Genomic DNA, 19,336 nt, shown 5'->3' with positions numbered 1-19,336 from the left:
CTCAAAAAAATTTATCTAGGCTGGGCACAGTGGCTCAAACCTGTAATCCCAGCACTTTGGGAGGCCGAGGCAGGCAGATTGCCTGATGTCAGGAATTCAAAACAAGCCTGGCCAACATGGTGAAACCCTGTCTCTTCTAAAAAAAAAAAAAAATTAGCTGGGCATGGTGGTGCGCCTGTACAGAAGGCTGAGGTTAGGAGAATCGCTTGAACCCAGGAGGCAGAGGTTACAGTGAGCCGAGATTGTGCCACTGCACTCCAGCCTGGGTGACAGACTAAGAATCCATCTCAAAAATAAAGAAATAATAAATTTAAAAAATTGATCTATATGCCGGGGAGGGATCTTTGCACAGGCTCAGTAAAAGGCACCCTCTTACCTACTTGGTTCTAAACTAATTGAGAAATAAGACAAAGGAATACAGCACATAAGAATCGAAATATCACCTTTCTTTCTAATAAATGCTTGTAAAAAGAGAATGTGGCTTTTATGTGTAACACAAATAGGCTTTCTAGAACTGATGCCCAGAATGAGTCACAGGCAACACTAGACAAGGGCAGGTCTCCCCACAAGGAATATCAGAGAAAAACAGTGAAGAGTGGCTCACTCCCAAAGGCAGGAGAGTAGAAGGTGTTAGGCTGTGCTTACTCAATTTCTCCTAAACCCACCAACAAATTAGCAGAAGGAGTGAGGAAGAGGTGTGAGAGGCTGGGTGTCAGGGCTAAGCGGGACAGCCTCCACATGAAGGAAGGATCTGAAGTACAGAATCTACTTACCCATCACCATTTACCCAGTCAATCTATACAACATACTGATAAAGACAGCAGGAGAGGATTCATGTAATGGCCATTGAAAGATACACATTGATTTTGATAAGAATTACAACAAATAATGTTTATTTTTTTCTTCCTTTTTTTTTTTTTTTTTTTTTTTTAGACAGAGTCTTGCTCTGTTGCTGGGCTGGAGTGCAGTGGCGCAATCTCAGCTCACTGCAGCTCCCCCTCCTGGGTTCATGTGATGCCCCTGCCTCAGCCTCCCAACCAAGTAGCTTGGATTACAGGCACGTGCCACCACACCTGGCTAATTTTTTGTATTTTAGTAGAAGTGGGGTTTCATCATGTTGGCCAAGATGGTCTCGATCTCCTGACCTCAGGTGATCCGCCTGCCTCAGCCTCCCAAAGTGTTGGGATTACAGGCGTGAGCCACCATGCCCGGCCACAAATAATATTTCTAAGAGTTGCTTCCAGAGGATAAAAACAGCCTTGGAAGTAAAAAAAATTTTATGATAGCAGCAATGTGTGCTATGTCTGGAAAAATAATAAAGGGACAGAAAAATGGATCAGAAATTTAAAATATATATTATTTTATATTTTTATATATAAAAAGCAAGAATCTGAGTGTTAATACCGTATGTCCTTGAAGTGTGTAGATGAGCCTTCCTTCTAAGAGGTCCAGAATCTTAAGGGTACCATCTGAAGAAGCTGTGATGAGATAGTTACCCGAAGGATGGAATGATATGCAATTAACTCCACCGCTGTGAACTGATTTGTAGAAAATAAAAGCAAAAAGTTCAGAGAACAATTCTTACTTTTGAAGATACCCCAGTGCCTTATTAGCAATAGGTTGCAAACAAGAGCACTGTTTCCACAACAACAAAACTCTATATAGCTCACTAAAACGAGTATTTTGGCATCACATAGCATTAAGCTTCCAGTTAGAGAGCCAGAATAACTTTAAAAATGACACTGTGTCACGGAAAGGTAATCTTATTGACCACATTACTATAAATTCTTTGGATATATTGCCAATAAAACTGACAGTTAATTATCATCAGCTCAGACAGGGTATATAACCTAGTCTCAAATTAAAGGTAATAACTAATTAGTGGCTTGGGATTAAAGGGAGAAAAGTGTGGAGACAGTTTGAAATGGGCACAGTCCTGCCATCATGCTTGAGAATTTGTTTCCAGACAGCATCCTTCCAACAGGAGGCAGTATAACACAATGATCAAAAGTTAATTTTTCTATGCACTGTGTAAGCAGGAAGACCTAAGTAGTTCTATTGATTATTTGAGCAAGTTAATTACCCTATTTAAATCTCAATTTCCTTATCTTTAAAATGTGAGTAATAATGATACCTCCTAGGAATATTGTTTAGATTTGGCACAGTGTCTGCTACACGGTAAACACTGGATAAGCTACTATGTTTAATAATCATTTGGATTTTATATAAATCCAATATAAACCAAGAAAATTCACTTCTCTTTTAGTTCAATACATAGGCATAGTAGGTAGTTGTTTTCTACCAGTTATAACACCTATTTGTGCTCATATAACTCCCTGTGATTCAGAATTCAGTCATTTCTATCCCTGACTTCTCACACAATGCTGATAACCAGAGTTTGAAAATCTCATAGCAACTTCTTCATTTCTTCTTCTTTTTTTTTTAACCAGCCCTCACATCATTTTTAAGGTCTCTTCACTTCCTGCTTTCCTTGGGCTTCTGAGACCCTGCTGTTGATGGGAGCTAATTATACTATTCTCTAGCCTGTTCCAAGGCAGCCCACGACCCCAAGTAAGACAGCCAAATCACACCAACAAGGAGAATCAGTCCTTCCAAAAGGAGTCCATTCAGTAACTGAATTTTTTTTAGGAAAATTGTTACCTTGGTAATGCTGTAGTAATTTGTTCACTCTTATATCCCAGACTTTCACAGTTTGATCAGAACCTGCTGAAGCTATGCATGTACCACTAGGGTTAAAGTCCACAAAATTTGCAAATCTAGGAGGAAAGAATAAGATGACCTAATATTTCAATTCCTTTTTTTTTTTTTTGAGACGGAGTCTCACTCTTGTCACCCAGGCTGGAGTGCAGTGGCGCAATGTCAGCTCACCGCAACCTCTGCCTCCTGGGTTCAAGTGATTCTTCCACCTCAGCCTCCCAAGTAGCTGGAATTACAGGCGCATATCACCATGCCCAGGTAATTTTTGTATTTTTAGTGGAGACAGGGTTTCACCATGTTGATCAGGCTGGTCTTAAACTCCTGACCTCAGGTGATCCGCCTGCCTCAACCTCCCGAAGTGCTGGGATTACAGGCGTGAGTCACTGCACCCGGCCATATTTCAATTTCTTTACTCATTTCTTTATTTAAATTGTTATAATCAAATGTCTCCTTAGAAAACTAACCCACACAAATGCACAAAGAAAGTGTACTTACCCAACGGAATCTGAGAAGTTATTAACACATTGCTTATTCGTGGTATCCCAAATTTTAATAGTTTTATCCTCACTACATGACACAATTAGTCTTCCATCAGGTGAAAATCTAGAAAGAAGAAGAAAGAAGATGTTTTATGTGAAAGGCTCTGGAGAGTCACCATCTCACCTCTACACCACAAATAAACCAGGCTGTAAATATTAAATACCAGAGACCACTGTTACCATCCCATGCAGTAAAGTCATATTCTGCAGCCAAGATATTCATCATGACAAATAACACTGACAGACCATTAAAAGGTCAAAATATGCTATGTAGACTAACCAAGTTGCTTTTTTCCTTTTATTCTTTTATTAAAATAATTTTGGTTTTATTGCATCTGCTTTGGGGTTTTGATTCAATTCTGCACTCACTCTAAGCCAAGTGCCTTGTATTTTTAAAAGAACTCTCCTCTATTTCTGTCACTTGCCAGCATTATCCATATGATTCAAGAGAGAGCCTTTATTACTCATCCGACCAAGCCTGCAGTGAAACTTTTTGTAAGAAAAGGAATGGTGTGTTGAGAATTAAAATTAAGTGACATCACCAACAAAAGAACCTAACTGCCCATGCCTGTAACTTCCTGGACTTGGGGAGGCCAGAGAGCTCCAATGGACTGAAAATAGGACAATTCATTTATACAGAACAGAACAGAAGTTCCTTCACGGAGAAATCTATCATTCACACACCCCATTAAAAAGCAAATGAGAAAAATCTCAGACATCTTGTCTACTGCTTTTATGCCGTCTGTTCCTTTAAGATCCTTCCCAAGGTTCTTTTTTTATTGTTTGGCCACGATGCCTTTTAAATATAAATAGAAGAGCAGAAGACCACACAGAAAATAAAAACAAATTTTAGACTATTAGAAAACTATGAATAGTATTTTTATTATTAATATTTTAACAGTAACAAAAACCAAAAAAGACAGATTTAGGTCACAGACTATGTTTCAATTTTATTTGTAGTTTCCCTCTATGCCTACAGTAAAGATTACTATAAGTCATCAATTAAGGGTGTGGAATATAATTGAAGATTTTTCTTTTTGTTCTCTCCCTACTCCCATTCTTAAGGCTGACCTAAAATTAATTCTTTGTGACAGAAACTTTGCATCTGGCGTTCACAGATTCACACAGAAAAAAGACACAAAGAAGTTCCATGTGAAATAATATTTAAAAATCAAGAAGTCTGGGTGCAGTGGCTCATGCCCGTAATCCCAGCACTTTGGGAGGCTGAGGCAGGCAGATCACCTGAGGTCAGGAGTTCGAGACCAGCGTGGCCAACAAGGTGAAACCCTGCCTCCACTAAAATAGCCAGGCATGGTGGCAGGTGCCTGTAATCCCAGCTACTCAGGAGGCTGAGGCAGGAAAACCACCTGAACCCAGGAGGCAGAGGTTGCAGTGAGCTGCAATTGTGCCACTGCACTCCAGCTTGGGCGACAGAGTGAGCCTCGCCTCAGAAAAAAAAAAAAAAAAAAAAGTCAAGAAAATAATCCTTCAAGGAAAAATTTTCCATGCTGGGTAGTTTACCCTGATTTTATAGTGAGTAATAATTTGTTAATATTTTCTTTCAGAAAATGTGAGAAAGATTCAAATATGAAGGGCAGTATTATAAAAAGGCTCCAAACAGAGGAAGCTTATTGTATATAGACCCTGGGGAAAAAAACCTACTGGGTATCCCCATGGATAAACTTGGCATAATAATTATAAAAAACTGGCCAGGTGTGGTGGCTCATGCCTGTAATCCCAGCAGTTTGGGAGGCCAAGGCAAGCAGATCACCTGAGGTCAAGAGTTTGAGACCAGCCTGGACAACATGGTGAAACCCCGTGTCTACTAAAAAATACAAAAATTAGTGAGGCATGGTGGCAGGTGCCTGTAATCCCAGCTACTTAGGAAGCTGAGGCAGGAGAATTGCTCGAACCTGGGAGGCAGAGGTTGCAGTGAGCCTAGATCGCAGCACTGCACTCTAGCCTGGGTGACAGAGTAAGACTCTGTCTCAAAAGAAAAAAAAAAAAAAAACTGTAGAAAACTAATGCAAGGGATCAAATTGTGTTACTTACTAAGCTTCTTTTTTAAAAAATATTCTTTAATGTGACTATGTTAAGTGACCAAAATATTTCTATGAGAAGACTTAACTCTTACATTTCAAGAAAGCAATTATGGAGAAAAATATTTAATAAAATGAAATGCTTAGATAATAACAAAATATAAAAGTACTTACCCTATGACATCAAGCAAATACTACCACCACCATCACATCATTATCCTACCCACATTCCTTGAGCACATATGTCCTAGAACGGTTCTTAACACATTACATGTAGCAACTCATTTAATTTTCAGCATAACCCAGTAAAACAGGTGCTACTGCTTGTCTCAATTTACAGTGAAGAAACAGAGGCACATAAAGGATAAGTAACTGCCAGTGTTATCAGGTCAGTGGACAGAGGGGTCCGGATTTGAATCAGGCAGTTGTTTCTACAGCCAAATCTCTGAACCACTCTGCTTAAGTCTGACAAAAAGCAAAGTGTCTTCTACTGGCCCAAATTACTTAGAGCACTGGAAGTTCTGTGTGGATTCTGTGTAAACAACAGAAGGTTCTAAAGTGGAGAGGAACCAGGAGGCAGTGCTGTTAGGAGGCTATACACCATCCTTGAATAAACATTTGTGTGTGTTGCCATAAGCTGTAGGTAAAACAGACATGGTCCCTGTCACTGAGGAGTCTGTGGGAAAAATTTTCACCCACTGATTCATTCCAAGATTCCCTGAGCACTTGTCTGTACCTGGCACTGGGCACTGCTGTGGGTAGTAGGAATATAGCTGTAAATGAGACTGGCAAGATCCCTGCCCTTATGAGGCTTTTGTTCTAGGGAGAAGGGAGGGCACACAAAAAACATAATTTTAGAAAGTGATATGAAAAAGGGTTGTAACAAAACAGGTGCCAATTTGTCACCAGAAGCTCCATAGAGGAAACAGGATTTTAAAGAAACTCGCAAATGAGGAAAAGTGTTATCCTGGTCAGCTAAAAGTGCCTCCTGAGCAGGAGGGCCCATAGCTGGGAGAAATTTCCCAGAGCAAAATAAATGAAGGGGATGTGAACCTCGAATGAGTTAAAGTACAGGCAGTGGCCGGGAAGAACCTGGTGCCAGAAGGAGGCGAGGTTTCTACCATCAACTTAACAGAAACTAAAGGGTACTGAGGTTAAGGCCTTCCCCCTGCTCTGGTCACCGCATTTTAATCCTGCATATGCTCTCTGTATGTGTTTTTTTGCATTTGAGGTGGCTGAAAATGAGAATGATGATTTCTATTTCCTCCTCCTCCCTTTTATTTTTAATTAGATACATCAGAAATAGGTTAGCACCAATAAAACAGGCTTCTCTTTGCCCTGACTTTGATTAGGAAAGGTTAGTCCTTTATTGTCAGGGCTCAAATAACATCTAACTAGATTTTTAAGAATTTAAAGAGGATATAAAATTTCTACTAAGACATTAATAGATTTCTGACTCTCTTAATTTAGTACCACCCAACTGCCTTTAAAAACTTCTACAAAGTGTATCACCAAGATGAATATTACATTAGTCAATAGTGAGTACTGGATCACCAAACATGGACGTTCAAGAGTTTAAGAGGCATATGAGAAGTTAGCTGAACTACTACTGAATTCCTTAAACTTTACTGGTATTCATTCAAAAGAATGAGGGAATTCTTATTATTTTTTTTTTTTGAGACAGGGTCTCACTCTGTCACCCAGGCTGGAAAGCAGTGGTGCGATCTCGGCTCATTTCAGCCTCGACCTCCAGGGCTCAGGCGATCATCCCACCTTAGCCTCCCAAGTAACTGGGATTACAGGCTTGTGCCACCATGCACAGCGAAGTTTTGTAATTTTTGTAGAGACAGGGTTTCGCCATGTTGCCCAGGCTGGTCTTGAACCCCTGGGCTCAAGCAATTCTCCTGCCTTCACCTCCCAAAGTGCTAGAATTACAGGCGTGAGCCACTGTGCCCAGCCCAGAATGAAGAAATTCTTGAACTTATTTCTAGTAAAACTGATTCACATGTCCTTGAAAATAGCCCAAATTATATAACAGGAGTCTTTTTAACTTGGAATCTACAGAGTTCCTGTAATTGTATGTAAAAATTTTATGTCTATATTCATAGTCATAGTTACTTGTTCACTACAGAACCAAAAGTGTGCATGAACCATGAAAAGTCTTAAAGTGCTTTCATAAGGCCGCGTGTGGTGGCTCATGCCTGTAATCCCAGCACTCTGGGAGGCCGAGGCAGGCAGATCATTGAGGCCATCAGTTTGAGACCATCCTAGGCAATATGGTGAATCCCCATCTCTGCTAAAAATGCAAAAATTAGCTGGGCCTGGTGGTGCATGCCTGTAATCCCAGCTACTTGGGAGGCTAAGGCAAGAGAATCAGGGAGGCGGAGGCTGCAGTGAGCCAAGTGCACCACTGCACTCCAGCCTGGGTGACAGAGTGAGACTGTCTCAATAGATAGATGGATAGATAGATAGATAGATAGATAGACAGACAGACAGATAGATACTTTCATAAAAAATTCAAATTTTCCTTTGGCTATTTCTTATCTTCAGAATACATTTTCTATAAAAACACACTCAGGGCTCTGGGACCAAACAGGGCAGGCACTATTTCATGTCCTGTAAGACACAAATCATTAGTAAGAGGAACTCTGAAGCCAACAGCTTTTCAGTAGTAGGAGGAAGCAGTAAAAAGTAGTGGAAATAAGACTGCTCAGTAAATACTAAGTCCTGAATTCTAGGGCCAGTTCTGCAACAGTCCAGCTATGTAATCTTGTAAACTCACAACCATAATGGCCACCATTTCCTATTTGTATAATGAAGGAGTCTGGATTGAATCAGCCCTAAAATTTTCACAGACTCTAAAAATTTGGCAGTCTCAGAGTTTGCTTTGATAGAATTTGATGTTTACAGATTGAAGGTGAAGTTCAAGTCAATAAGCAAAACATTTATTTTTTTTTAAGTGTTGGTCAGCATTAGAAGAGAAACCATCTGTTGACCACAATAGCAGGATTCATTTCTGCAACTGCTGAGAGACAAAAAGCAGACGAAAAAGATGTAAAAAGATGAAGCATGCCATGAAAATTATTTGTTAGAGAATTTACCATCTATGTGCCCAGACTTCCTTCCTGGAATCTCCACCCATGAGTACAACTGCTTGCTGGGCATCCCCTTTTGGATATCCTGCAGGAACCTCCAGCTCTGAACTTGTCCAAATGAATTCACCCTCTTCCTCTTGAAGAGGAAGGTTCTCTTCTTCTCCTCTTTATTCAGTGTTTTCTTTCTTAGTAAATGGTTTCTCAAGCCAGAAACTCGGGGGTCTGGCTTGATTCTTCTTTCTCTTCTACTTCCCCACATTCCAATCCATTATTTGGTCCTGTCTCCTTAAGTCACAATTGGCCTTGTTGTCTTCCACTCTCCACAAGCAACAAAAGTGATCTTTAAATCTTAAATCAAATTGGGTCATCTTTCTGCTTAAAACCTTCAGTGATTTCACGTTTCCTTTGGGGAGAAGTGTGACATGCTCATTGCTCTCTAGGGCCTATCCTCCTGCGTCTTCATCTTCATCACCCTCCTCTTCTTTACCTTCTCTTAGGTCCCTTACTCTTGCTCAGATGTTTCCCTGTGCCTCAAACACTGCTCCCTAGTCTTTACCTAGTTTAAAATCTATAAAAAGGATTTTACACCTCCTTCAAGCTCTCTGCTTCAATGTCACTTCCTCGGGAACGGCCTTCCTGACACTGTCACCAGTAGGCTAGCACCCCAGGATGTGTTCTTGGAGTTGCCCACAACCACATTCATTCATTCATTCATTCATTCATTTATTGATAGACTCTCGCTCTGTAGCCCAGGCTGGAGTGCAATGGTGGGATCTCAGCTCACTGCGACCTCCGCCTCCTGGGTTCATGCGATTCTCATGCCTCAGCTACCCTGCATCCCCAGGTAGCTCGGATTACAGGCATGTGCCACCACATCTGGCTAATTTATGTATTTTTAGTAGAGATGGGGTTTCGCCATGTTGGCTAGGCTGGTCTTGAACTCCTGGCCTCAAGTGATCCATCGGTCTCAGCCTCCCAAAGTGTTAGGATTACAGGCGTTGAACACCGCGCCTGGCCCCACATCCACATTTATATCTCAGTGCTCCACGCTGGCTTCCCTAATAGAATACAAGCAAGAAGAGGCAATTCACATCTGTCTCACTCAATGCTCTATCCCCAGACACAGTGCCTGGCACTGAGTAGGTCCTTAGTAAATGTTTAGGAAATTAAAAAAAAAAAAGTTTTAAGGGAATTTAAACTAACTTAATATTATATATAGCCAATGTAAGTTGAGAAAAATCTTTGCAATTCGTTGCACAACAATGTGAATATACTTAATGCCACAGAACTGTATAAATAAAAATGGTTAAAATGGTAAATTTTATTATATATATTTTACCACAATTTTACAAAATCTTTTCAATTCAGATGGTCAAAAGATCACTTTGTAATCCTATCAACAACTGAAAATTATAGGCAGATATTTACTCCCAAAAAATCAATGCTGGAAAAGCAATAGACTTGGAAAAGTTCTCTACTAAATTAACTTCTACCTATTTTTTATTAAGAACACTATAAAGAAATGTAAGTTATCCCACAATATGTGCATTGTTTTTAAAAACAAAGGGCTATACTCATTTTAACTTTTAGAAAAATTCTTTTGTAAGTAAAAAGATATTTCTCACCTACATACATGTATTTCAAATGATGCTTTCTTCATCATTAAAGTTATTTTTAAAAATTGAGAAATACAGAAAATTTTAAAAGTCAAGATCTTGTCACTCAAACACAATTACACTTAATATCTTGTATATAATAGATACCTCATCTTTTGTTCATGCATAGGTCTTTTATAATATAATCACTGCATTCCATGCCCCCATGTAAACATATTTTCATGCCATAACTTGCATATATACTCCCTTTTTACTGGTTACATCATAATATAACTATATTTAACTAGGTTTTTTATTTGAAATAAAAATTGGAAAAAATGGTTATTTCTAATTTCTCATCATTTCAAATTATACTGAAAGCACTACCTTTGAATACAAAGCTTTTTCATGTGATTGCAAAAAAGTATTTATTTTGGACACATTTTTGGTTGTAGAATCACTGCAACAAAGATGCCTGACATATTTTGCAAATAGACTTATAAAAAGACTATACTATTTACATTTTAAAAGCATGAATATATTTCCCAATATATGGTATACCTTATTTATTTAAATTAACCTTTGTTAAATTAAATTATAACAAAGGTTAGTCTAGAGAAACCAGCTATTCACCTCCTCTTACACTAACAGGCACCATCTCTGTGTCACACTGAATAAGCTTGGGCTCCAAGAACAAACTCATAGAAAGTACTGGGCACGGAGACAGACACAGAATTTTAATTACTTAAGTCCATAGCATACATTTAAAATTCAAATACTAAAGGCAGAAACAATTGCTCTACTGATCTTCTACATTCATTTAAGTATACTATCCATGCACTGGGAGGAAAAGCTGTACCATTTGGATTATTTTAAAATATCCAGTTGTTTAATTCATCTAAATTTTTTTGGTAAAATATTCAACTTTATTTTTTTAATATTTTTCCAAATATAAATCTAGTTATCTTAACTACATATTAAATAGACCATATATTTCCCCACTGATTGGAAATGCCACATTTATTGTAAGTTCTCATATACACATGTATCTGCTTCTGGGCTTTATATGACCTCTTTTCTTAATCCTGTACCATTATCACCATATTTTAATTACTATGGTTTTATATTATGTTTTGAAAACTGGTTGGACAAGTTTCTTCTTTCTTTCTTTTTTTTTTTTGAGACGAGGTCTCACTCCATTAGTGGGGCTGAAGTGCAGTGGCACCATCTCAACTTACTGCAGCGTAGGCCTCCCAAGCTCAGGTGATCCTCCCACCTTAACCTCCAAAGTAGCTGGGACTACAGGTGCATGCCACCACGCCCAGATAATTTTTGTATTTTTTGTAGAGATGGGGTTTTGCCATGCTGCCCAGGCTGGTCTCAAACTCCTGGACTCAAGCAATCCACCCACTTCTTGCAAGAGGCTGATAAGTCATAAAGCTAATTTATAATTCTTTTTTTTTTTGATAGAGTCTCACTCTGCTGCCAGTCTGGAGTACAGTGGCGTGATCTCAGCTCACTGCAACCTCCGCCTCCAAGGTTCACACGATTCTTGTGTCTCAGCCTCCCAAGTAGCTGGGAATACAGGTGTGCGCCACCATGCCTGGCTAATTTTTGTATTTTTAATAGAGATGGGGTTTTGCCATGTTGGCCAGGCTGGTCTCAAACTCCTGGCCTCAAGTGATCCACCTGCCTCAGCCTCCCAAAGTGTTGGAATTACAGGTGTAAGCCACCTGGCCCTAATTGTCAGGGCCTAATTGTTAGGGCCATGCTGGCCAGGCTGGTCTCAAACTCCTGGCCTCAAGTGATCCACCCACCTCGACCTCCCAAAGTGCTGGGATTACAGGTGTGAGCCACCTGGCTCTAATTGTTTTCTTGTCAATTTTCCTTGGCTATTCTTGCACATTTATCACATCCATGTGAATTTTAAAATTAACTTGTCAGGTTCCACTAATTCCTTGGACAGAATTTCCAGTTCTGGCCATGGGGTAGTAAAGGTTATCAGACTTACTCCCCTACCATAAACAACCATACAACTGCCAAATATATGAAGTAACTGTTTTTAGGAACTAGGCAAGAGACTGCATAGGGTTGTGAATCTTGAGAGATGGGAAACACATGAGATAAGCACAAAATCTGTCCCAGATTTCTACATGGGAGCCCTTTCTAAACCTTAGTACGTGGAAGTAGAGCCCAAGGAGATAACAGCAGTCTCACTGGGCACAGGAAACAGAAATCAGAACTCAGGGCTGCTAACAGGCTGAAATTTTGAGGACGGGGTACAAGACAATATTTACAAAGAGCAGAATCCCCGAAAATTCTGCATTGGAAAAAAAATTTACAAGGAACCCCCTTGTATACAATACAATCCCCTTTGTATTGTCAAATACAAAGCTGCCCGTGCAAAGGCAACAAGGCTTGGCAGAGAACAACTACTGGGTGGCTGTGAGCAGAACAAAGATTACAGAGGTTACACAGAACTGAGAGATGCTCAAGCTCTGACCAGCCTTTGGTGAATACTCCAGGTATTCACAGTTGAAATGCTAGAAGGGCCAGTGGCACTACAGCCCATGAGTAAAGACTACACTAGATCCACCCTACACAGGCTAAATCCAAGCCTCAACAGAATCTCTTTGGGCAAGCAGAAAGTTAATTTCTTACCAGAACAAAACTTAACACTCTTTAGACAATGACAGCATAATCTAAACTCAAAAATTTAGCCATGTTTGGACATACAATTAAAAAATCACAGGACATATGAAGAAGCAGAAAAATTTGACCCAGATATGGCACAGATGTTGAGAGCTGTAAAACAATTATTATAAATATGTTCAAGGATTTAAAGGAAAAGATGGGCATCATGGGCAAACAAATGGAGAATCTCACCAGAGAAATGGATACAGTTAATTGGATCCTACAGCAGAAAAGACCAGTGAACTTGAGGATAAGCCAATAGAAATTATACAAACTAAGCATAGGGAGAAAAAAATGGAAAAATATGAACAAAGCCTCAAAAAACTGTGGGACAATATCAAGTGGTCAAATATACATGAATTTGGAGCTTCAGAAAGAGATGAGAAAGAAATTAGGGAAGAACAATAAATGAAGAAAGGACAACAAATATGATGTAAAAACAAATATGATGAAAAATATCAATCCATAGATCCAAGCAGTTCACTGAACTATAAGAAAAATAGAGAAAACCATACCTAGGCCCATTATGGTCAAATTGCTGAAAACAAAAGATCTGAGAGAAGCAGAGAAAAAAGATACATTATATATAGGGGAATTACATTAAAATGATTGCTGGCTTAACACTAAAAAAATGCAAACTAAAAGACAATAAAATGACATCTTAGTCCATTCAAGCTGCTATAACAAAATACTGCACACTGGGTAGCATATAAACAACAGAAATTTATTTCTCACAGTTCTAAAGGCTAAGTTCAACATCAGAGCACCAGCAGATTTGGTGTCTAATGAGGGCCTGTGATACCATTTGGCTGTGTCCCCACCCAAATCTCATCTTGAATTATAGTTCCCATAATCCTCACTTGTCGTGGGAGGGACCTGGTGGGAGGTAATTGAATCATGGGAGTGGTTACCCTAAGGCTATTCTTTTTTTTTTTTTTTTTTTTTTTGAGATGGAATTTCGCTCTTGTTGCCCAGGCTGGAGTGCAATGGCTCACCTCAACCTCCACCTCCCAGGTTCAAGTGATTCTCCTGCCTCAGCCTCCCACAGCTGGGATTACAAGCATGCTCCACCACACCCAGCTAATTTTTTTTTTTGTATTTTTAGCAGAGACGGGGTTTCTCCACATTGGTCAGGCTGGTCTCAAACTCCCAACCTCAGGTGATCCACCCACCTTGGCCTCCCAAAGTGCTGGGATTACAGGTGTGAGCTACCGTGTCCGACATGCAATTCTTTTTATAATGAGTGAGTTCTCACAAGATTTGATAGTTTTATAAGGGGCTTTTCCCCCTTTTGCTCAGCACTTCTCCTTGCTGCTACCATGTATTTGCTTCCCCTTCCACCACGATTTGTAAGTTTCCTGAGGCCTCCCAGCTCTGCGGAACTGTGAGTCAATTAAACCTCTCCTTTATAAATTACCCAGTCTCAGGTATGTCTTTATTAGTAGTGTGAGAACAAACTAATACAGCCTGTTTCCTGGCTCATAAATGACACCTTCTTGCTGTGTCCTCACATGGTGAGAGGCAAGGGTCTCTCTGGGGCTTCTTTTATAAGGGCATAAATCCCACTAATGAGGGGTGTGCTTCATGAGCTAATCACCTCCCCAAGGCCCCATCTTTTAATACCACCACCTTTGGCGTATGGATTTCAACACATGAATTTTTTGGGAGACACAAACTCAGACCACAGTAAATGACATCATTAAAGCACTAAAAGAAAAAATTATCTGCCAAACTAGAATTCTACGTCTCAGCAAAAATATCCTTTACAAAGGATAAACAAGAAGTTGAGAGAAGTCATCTATCACCAGGAGACCTTCACTACAAGAAATGGTAAGTGCAGTGTTTTAGGCTGAAGAGAAATGATATCAGATGGAAACTTGGATCTACACAAATGAATAAAGAATGCTGGAAGTAGCAAATATGGGGGCAAATATAAAAGACTTTTTTGTTTCTTATTTTCTTTAAAAGAAAATTGGCTACTTAACATATTGTGAGCTTACGCCATATGGAGGTGTAAATGGTCAAGAAGTAAATGGAGATACAGTTCTGTAAGTTCTAACATTATAAATAAAACAGCATAAAATTAATTCAAGAGTAGACTGTGATAAGTTAAGGATGCATATTGTAATCTCTAGCGGTTACCACAAAACAAAAAAGACAAAGAGTAAAGCTAACAATAAAATAGATAAGTAGAATACTAAGAAATAGTTGATTAATCCAAAAGGAGAGAGGATAAAGAAATAACAAACACATGGGACAAATGGGATAAATAGAAAACAGTAAGATGGTAGACTTAAACCCAATCACAGGACTGATTACATAAATTTAAACAGACTAAGAACTCCACGTAAAAGGCAGAGATTTTCAGACCCAACTACTTTGAAATAAAAGGACCTTCTTTTTAAGTTTACTACACAACATACATTTAATAGATGATAGTAGCCATCTATATTAGCAACCCCCAAAACTATCTGCAAATATGTGAAACGACTTTTGAATATCAGCTGACAGTGGCTCCAGTATAATCCCTAGGGGGAGGACTGTCATGTGAGGATAGTTAATAGCTGACATTAATTGGCACTTTACATTCATTAACTCATTTAATCTTCACAGTGACCTTATGAGGAAGGCACTTCCATTGTACTCATTTTATATGAGAGCAGACTAATGCCCAGAGAATGTGATGTGCCCAAGTAACATGCTAGTGAGCCCAGGCTCTTAACTACTCTACGCTGCCTCTCTGCTGAAACTAATCATTGTACTGCATCACCTGAAAGATACTATGTCAACAGAGAGGAGGTGCGCAACAACTGCAACAAGCAAACAGCAAGAGCTGGTCAGCAGCCTCCATCCTGGCTCAGGGGATGGGTGCCTGACCAGCAGTACTGATCACTAGCAGGTGTGTGGATGGGGAGATGGGCCCACCTCACTATCCTAACCTAAGAAAACTATCTAACAAGATTTTTTCTACAAACAACTCTTGCTTTAGTTCCAGGGCTCACTGAAAAGCCTTCTGATTATATCCTGACTTGGCAAAAGAAGAAGGCCCTGCCATTGCACTCCAGCCTGGGCGACAGAGCAAGACTCCGTCTCAAAAAAAAAAAAAAAAAAAGAAGAAGGCCCTGACTAAGGCATGCAAATGTTCCAGGCTCTCTGGCAGTTAGCATTGTCATTACAAATAAGTAAACTGGCATCTGACTTATGTTTCAGACTCTCCTAAACTTATTAAACATGACTCAAGCTCCCCAGAGCTTTCTCACCTTCAGGTATAGAGTGAAAATAGGACTTCTAGTCTTGCACGTCTTTGAGAGTCCTGGATTAGAATGATTTCATCAAGGTTAAGTTCTCATGGGAAGATGCACAAAACACTCTGGGAGGCTGGGTCTCGGTGGTCAATCAGGCCCTCTAGACATTGGTCTAAACTCTCCTGTTCTAACTGCAATAAGGTAAGCCAAGAAGATATATTATAATAAATGTATGGGAAAGAATCTGTAAGCATGTTGTAGTGTACATAAATAAAAAGTTGCCAAGAAGATGAAATCCTTATTCATTAAACTTAACCAACTTATTCATCAAAGAACATTCCTGGAGGATGGCCTCTGCAGAGTTTCACATTAATCATTCACTCCAAACAGTAAGAAAACTGATTTGTTAAAAAAAAATCCCTCAGAACCTTAAGGTACAGGTAAGATAAAGACAGTCCATGAAGGCCAGGTGTGCCAAGTCAGCAACTGGCCAACTGAACAAGAGTCAACCAAAATGGACAAAGAAAGCAGTGAAGCCATATAAACATCTCCATGCAAAACATGCATCCACCAGTACTTCTGGATTTGCTAGAAAAGATTCACAAAAATAACTCTTCTCTGAAGAAATCCATGAAAATTACCTTTGCTTTAGAGATAAAGCTAAGCCTACTCACCAACCTTTCACTGATTCATTCAACCATATTTTTGCACAACCTCTGACCCTTTCCCACTCTGTAGCTGATACTCTACAGTGCTTCTCAGATCGTATCTGACCTATCTTGAACACTCTCCTGACACCAACCTTACTAACTTCCACAATATAGTCAAGTCTTGGCTCAAACATCACCTTGGTAAATATGCCTTCCCTGACCTCGATATGTAAAAGATCACCCCCAAACCCACCACTCTTCATCTTGTTACCCCCTACGTAATTTTTCGCCAGAGTACTTATCACTAATATATTTGCTGTCTGTCTCTCTTCAGTAAAGGAAGCTCCACGAGAGTAGGAATTTTGTGTTTTATTTTCTGCTGTATTCATATAACTTAGAACAGTGCCTGGCAAGAGAATACAACATAAATACTTGTAATTCGAAGTCTAATAGGGAAGAGAGGCCTAAGATGACAAACAGACCTCATAAGAAAGGCAATGTGGTGGCATAAAGGAGTCACAATAAGCTTGGCCCAGGAGAGGTAGAAACCTTTCTTGGAGGAAGAGATGCAGAGCAGGTTGTGAAGGAAGGGTGGAAGCAGGGGGCATCCCAGCATGGAAATCACCATATGGAAAGGCACAAGGCAAAAAGGGTCATTCACACTTGAGGAGACTTGTCTGGCTGCAAGAAGGTGAATGGTGAAAGTGACAGAAGAAAGACAGAAAGTGACAAAAGAAAGATAGGAGGGCAGTGCACACACGCCAGGGCAAGGAGTCACTGAGGGGTTTTAAGGCGAGAAACAGCATGACCAGATTTGTTTTTCAGAAAAGCAGAGATGCAGGGGTGGAGGGTGGGAGAAGGGAATCTGTAATCTGAGAGACCATTTAGGAGATTCCTGCAAAAGTCTCCACAAAGGCCAATGGTGCTAAAACTACAGCAGCAGTGTTGAGGATGGAGATAAAACAAATGTCTTGACCGGGTAAGAAGATTTCACTTTTCAAAGCTCTGCTCCAGTATCACTTCCTATGGAAAGCATCTTTTTTAGGATAAACCAAAAAGGAAAAGGGAATTTTTAAAGACTCTCTCTTTCTCTCTCTCTCACACACACACACACAGACACACACACACAGACACACATACACACACTCTCTCTAATACTTTCAGGTATGGCTGTATACAGAAACCAAATCATATGATTAGACAGAAATTCATTCTGTCTTCATCTCACAGCTCTGCTCTCTTCTGGATTAATATTATTTTTAGGTCAGTTCTTTGCCCAGGGTGTCCCTCAGCAGTCACAGGCTTAAATAAGCCTAAACACAGCCAACCAAGAGGAAAGGCCCATGGTTCCAACAAGACTCACTCCTCCAGGAGGGGATGCTATGTTTCCGTGGGTGAGCCTGAGCTGACTCTCTGCTGCTGGAACTGGAAATAGGGCCACTCCTGCACACGACATAGAGGGGACCAAGGGGGCAGGCTGGTTCCTCAGGGCAAGCTTGAGCACTGCTACCAGAAAACAGGGAATGGATGCTAGGCAGACAGAAGTGCAGAGTTCCACCATCGTTTTCTTCTCTCGAATTGATAAAGGGGAAGAACATTTTCAGTGACTCCTCTCCAGTTCCAGAGTTTCTCCCTAAATAGCACCCAGCTGGAAGAGAGGTAGTCTTATGGCATCACTCAGTCCCAAACACCATCAACTGGTACTTCTCATCCTCAGTCCAGTGAGAGAAGCCTCAATACCCGCAAGTTCCACAGAGGCTGAGAACAGGGAGCCAACTTGCTCCGGGGTGATGCTGTGGTGCAGGCAGGCATATGAATATTGGATAGTTTTGTCCCATATGCTCCCTGTGTTCTGACCACAGCTGAATAATTAATGTTCCTGGAGCACACTATGTACCTGCAGGCCATAGTGCTTTGCTCCTCCTGGCTCCCTCACGAAGACAGCTTGCCTTCCCTCTTCGCACCTGACAAATATGCCGCTGCCTCCTCTTTCCCTTCTCTCCCCTCAGCTCTGGGCCTGAAACAGCTTTCTTGACTTTTCCTCGCACAAATCTTGTTCCATGCTCACTCATTTATTACTCCCTTATCATCGTTTGTGCCACTTTTTCCCATAGGACACACCGTTTTATAATTATTTAGTATCTATGTTTCCCCACTGAACTAACGATCGGCTCCCTGAGGCCAAGACTGTGTCTTTCATCTCTACATACTTAATACAGCTATATGGTACAGGGCAGTGACTATGCTTATTAAAGTAATATTTTGAAGACCAAAATTTCACATTATTGGTGACTTTTCATAAATTATTGTCTTACATTAGGATTACCCTTTGATAAAAGACTTATATGTAGATGATTCAATACAAGGACAACGAATACAGTATCTCCTATAATTTACTTCCATAAAAAATTTTCCCTTACATGAACAACTTGATAATATTCCTTCTTGTTATTAGAAAATGAAAACTATATCAGCCACCATCACTCCACTAATACCTCAGCTACAGGAATCAGGCTAAACATCATGTCAAATTTGTACCCTCAGGGCTACATGGTCTGCTGATTCCCTCTGATGACCGATGTATACATAGGTATGAGAGTTATTAGAAAGCGCCTTCATTTTAGAATGAAACAGGAGCACATAGCACTGGACAAAAACAGCTATTATTATTATTATTATTATTATTATTCTGAGATAGAGTCTGGCTCTGTCGCCCAGGCTGGAGTGAAGTGGCACAATCTCAGCTCACTGCAATCTCTGC

The 19,336-nt window shown here is 40.1% G+C and overlaps 1 protein-coding gene across 8 annotated transcripts in view; it reads right to left on the bottom strand.

Moving 5' to 3' along the window:
* The window catches only part of POC1B (POC1 centriolar protein B), a 103,990-nt gene that overhangs the window by 49,455 nt on the left and 35,199 nt on the right, over positions 1 to 19,336 (bottom strand). For all 8 annotated transcript variants that reach the window (XR_004031930.1, XM_004089153.3, XM_030819879.1 and 5 more), the window contains 3 exons: positions 3,214 to 3,321; positions 2,662 to 2,777; positions 1,405 to 1,538 (listed from right to left, as the gene is read on the bottom strand). Coding sequence is in view for 7 of the 8 variants with exons in the window: in XM_004089153.3 (XP_004089201.1) it covers positions 1,405 to 1,538; positions 2,662 to 2,777; positions 3,214 to 3,321 (358 nt within the window). In the remaining variant the exon portion in view is untranslated. The remainder of the gene's footprint in view (positions 1 to 1,404; positions 1,539 to 2,661; positions 2,778 to 3,213; positions 3,322 to 19,336) is intronic.

Source organism: Nomascus leucogenys, chromosome 10 (genome assembly GCF_006542625.1).
Source record: "Nomascus leucogenys isolate Asia chromosome 10, Asia_NLE_v1, whole genome shotgun sequence".
In the NCBI taxonomy this organism is placed as follows: domain Eukaryota; kingdom Metazoa; phylum Chordata; class Mammalia; order Primates; family Hylobatidae; genus Nomascus; species Nomascus leucogenys.
This window is presented reverse-complemented; position numbering and strand designations above follow the sequence as displayed.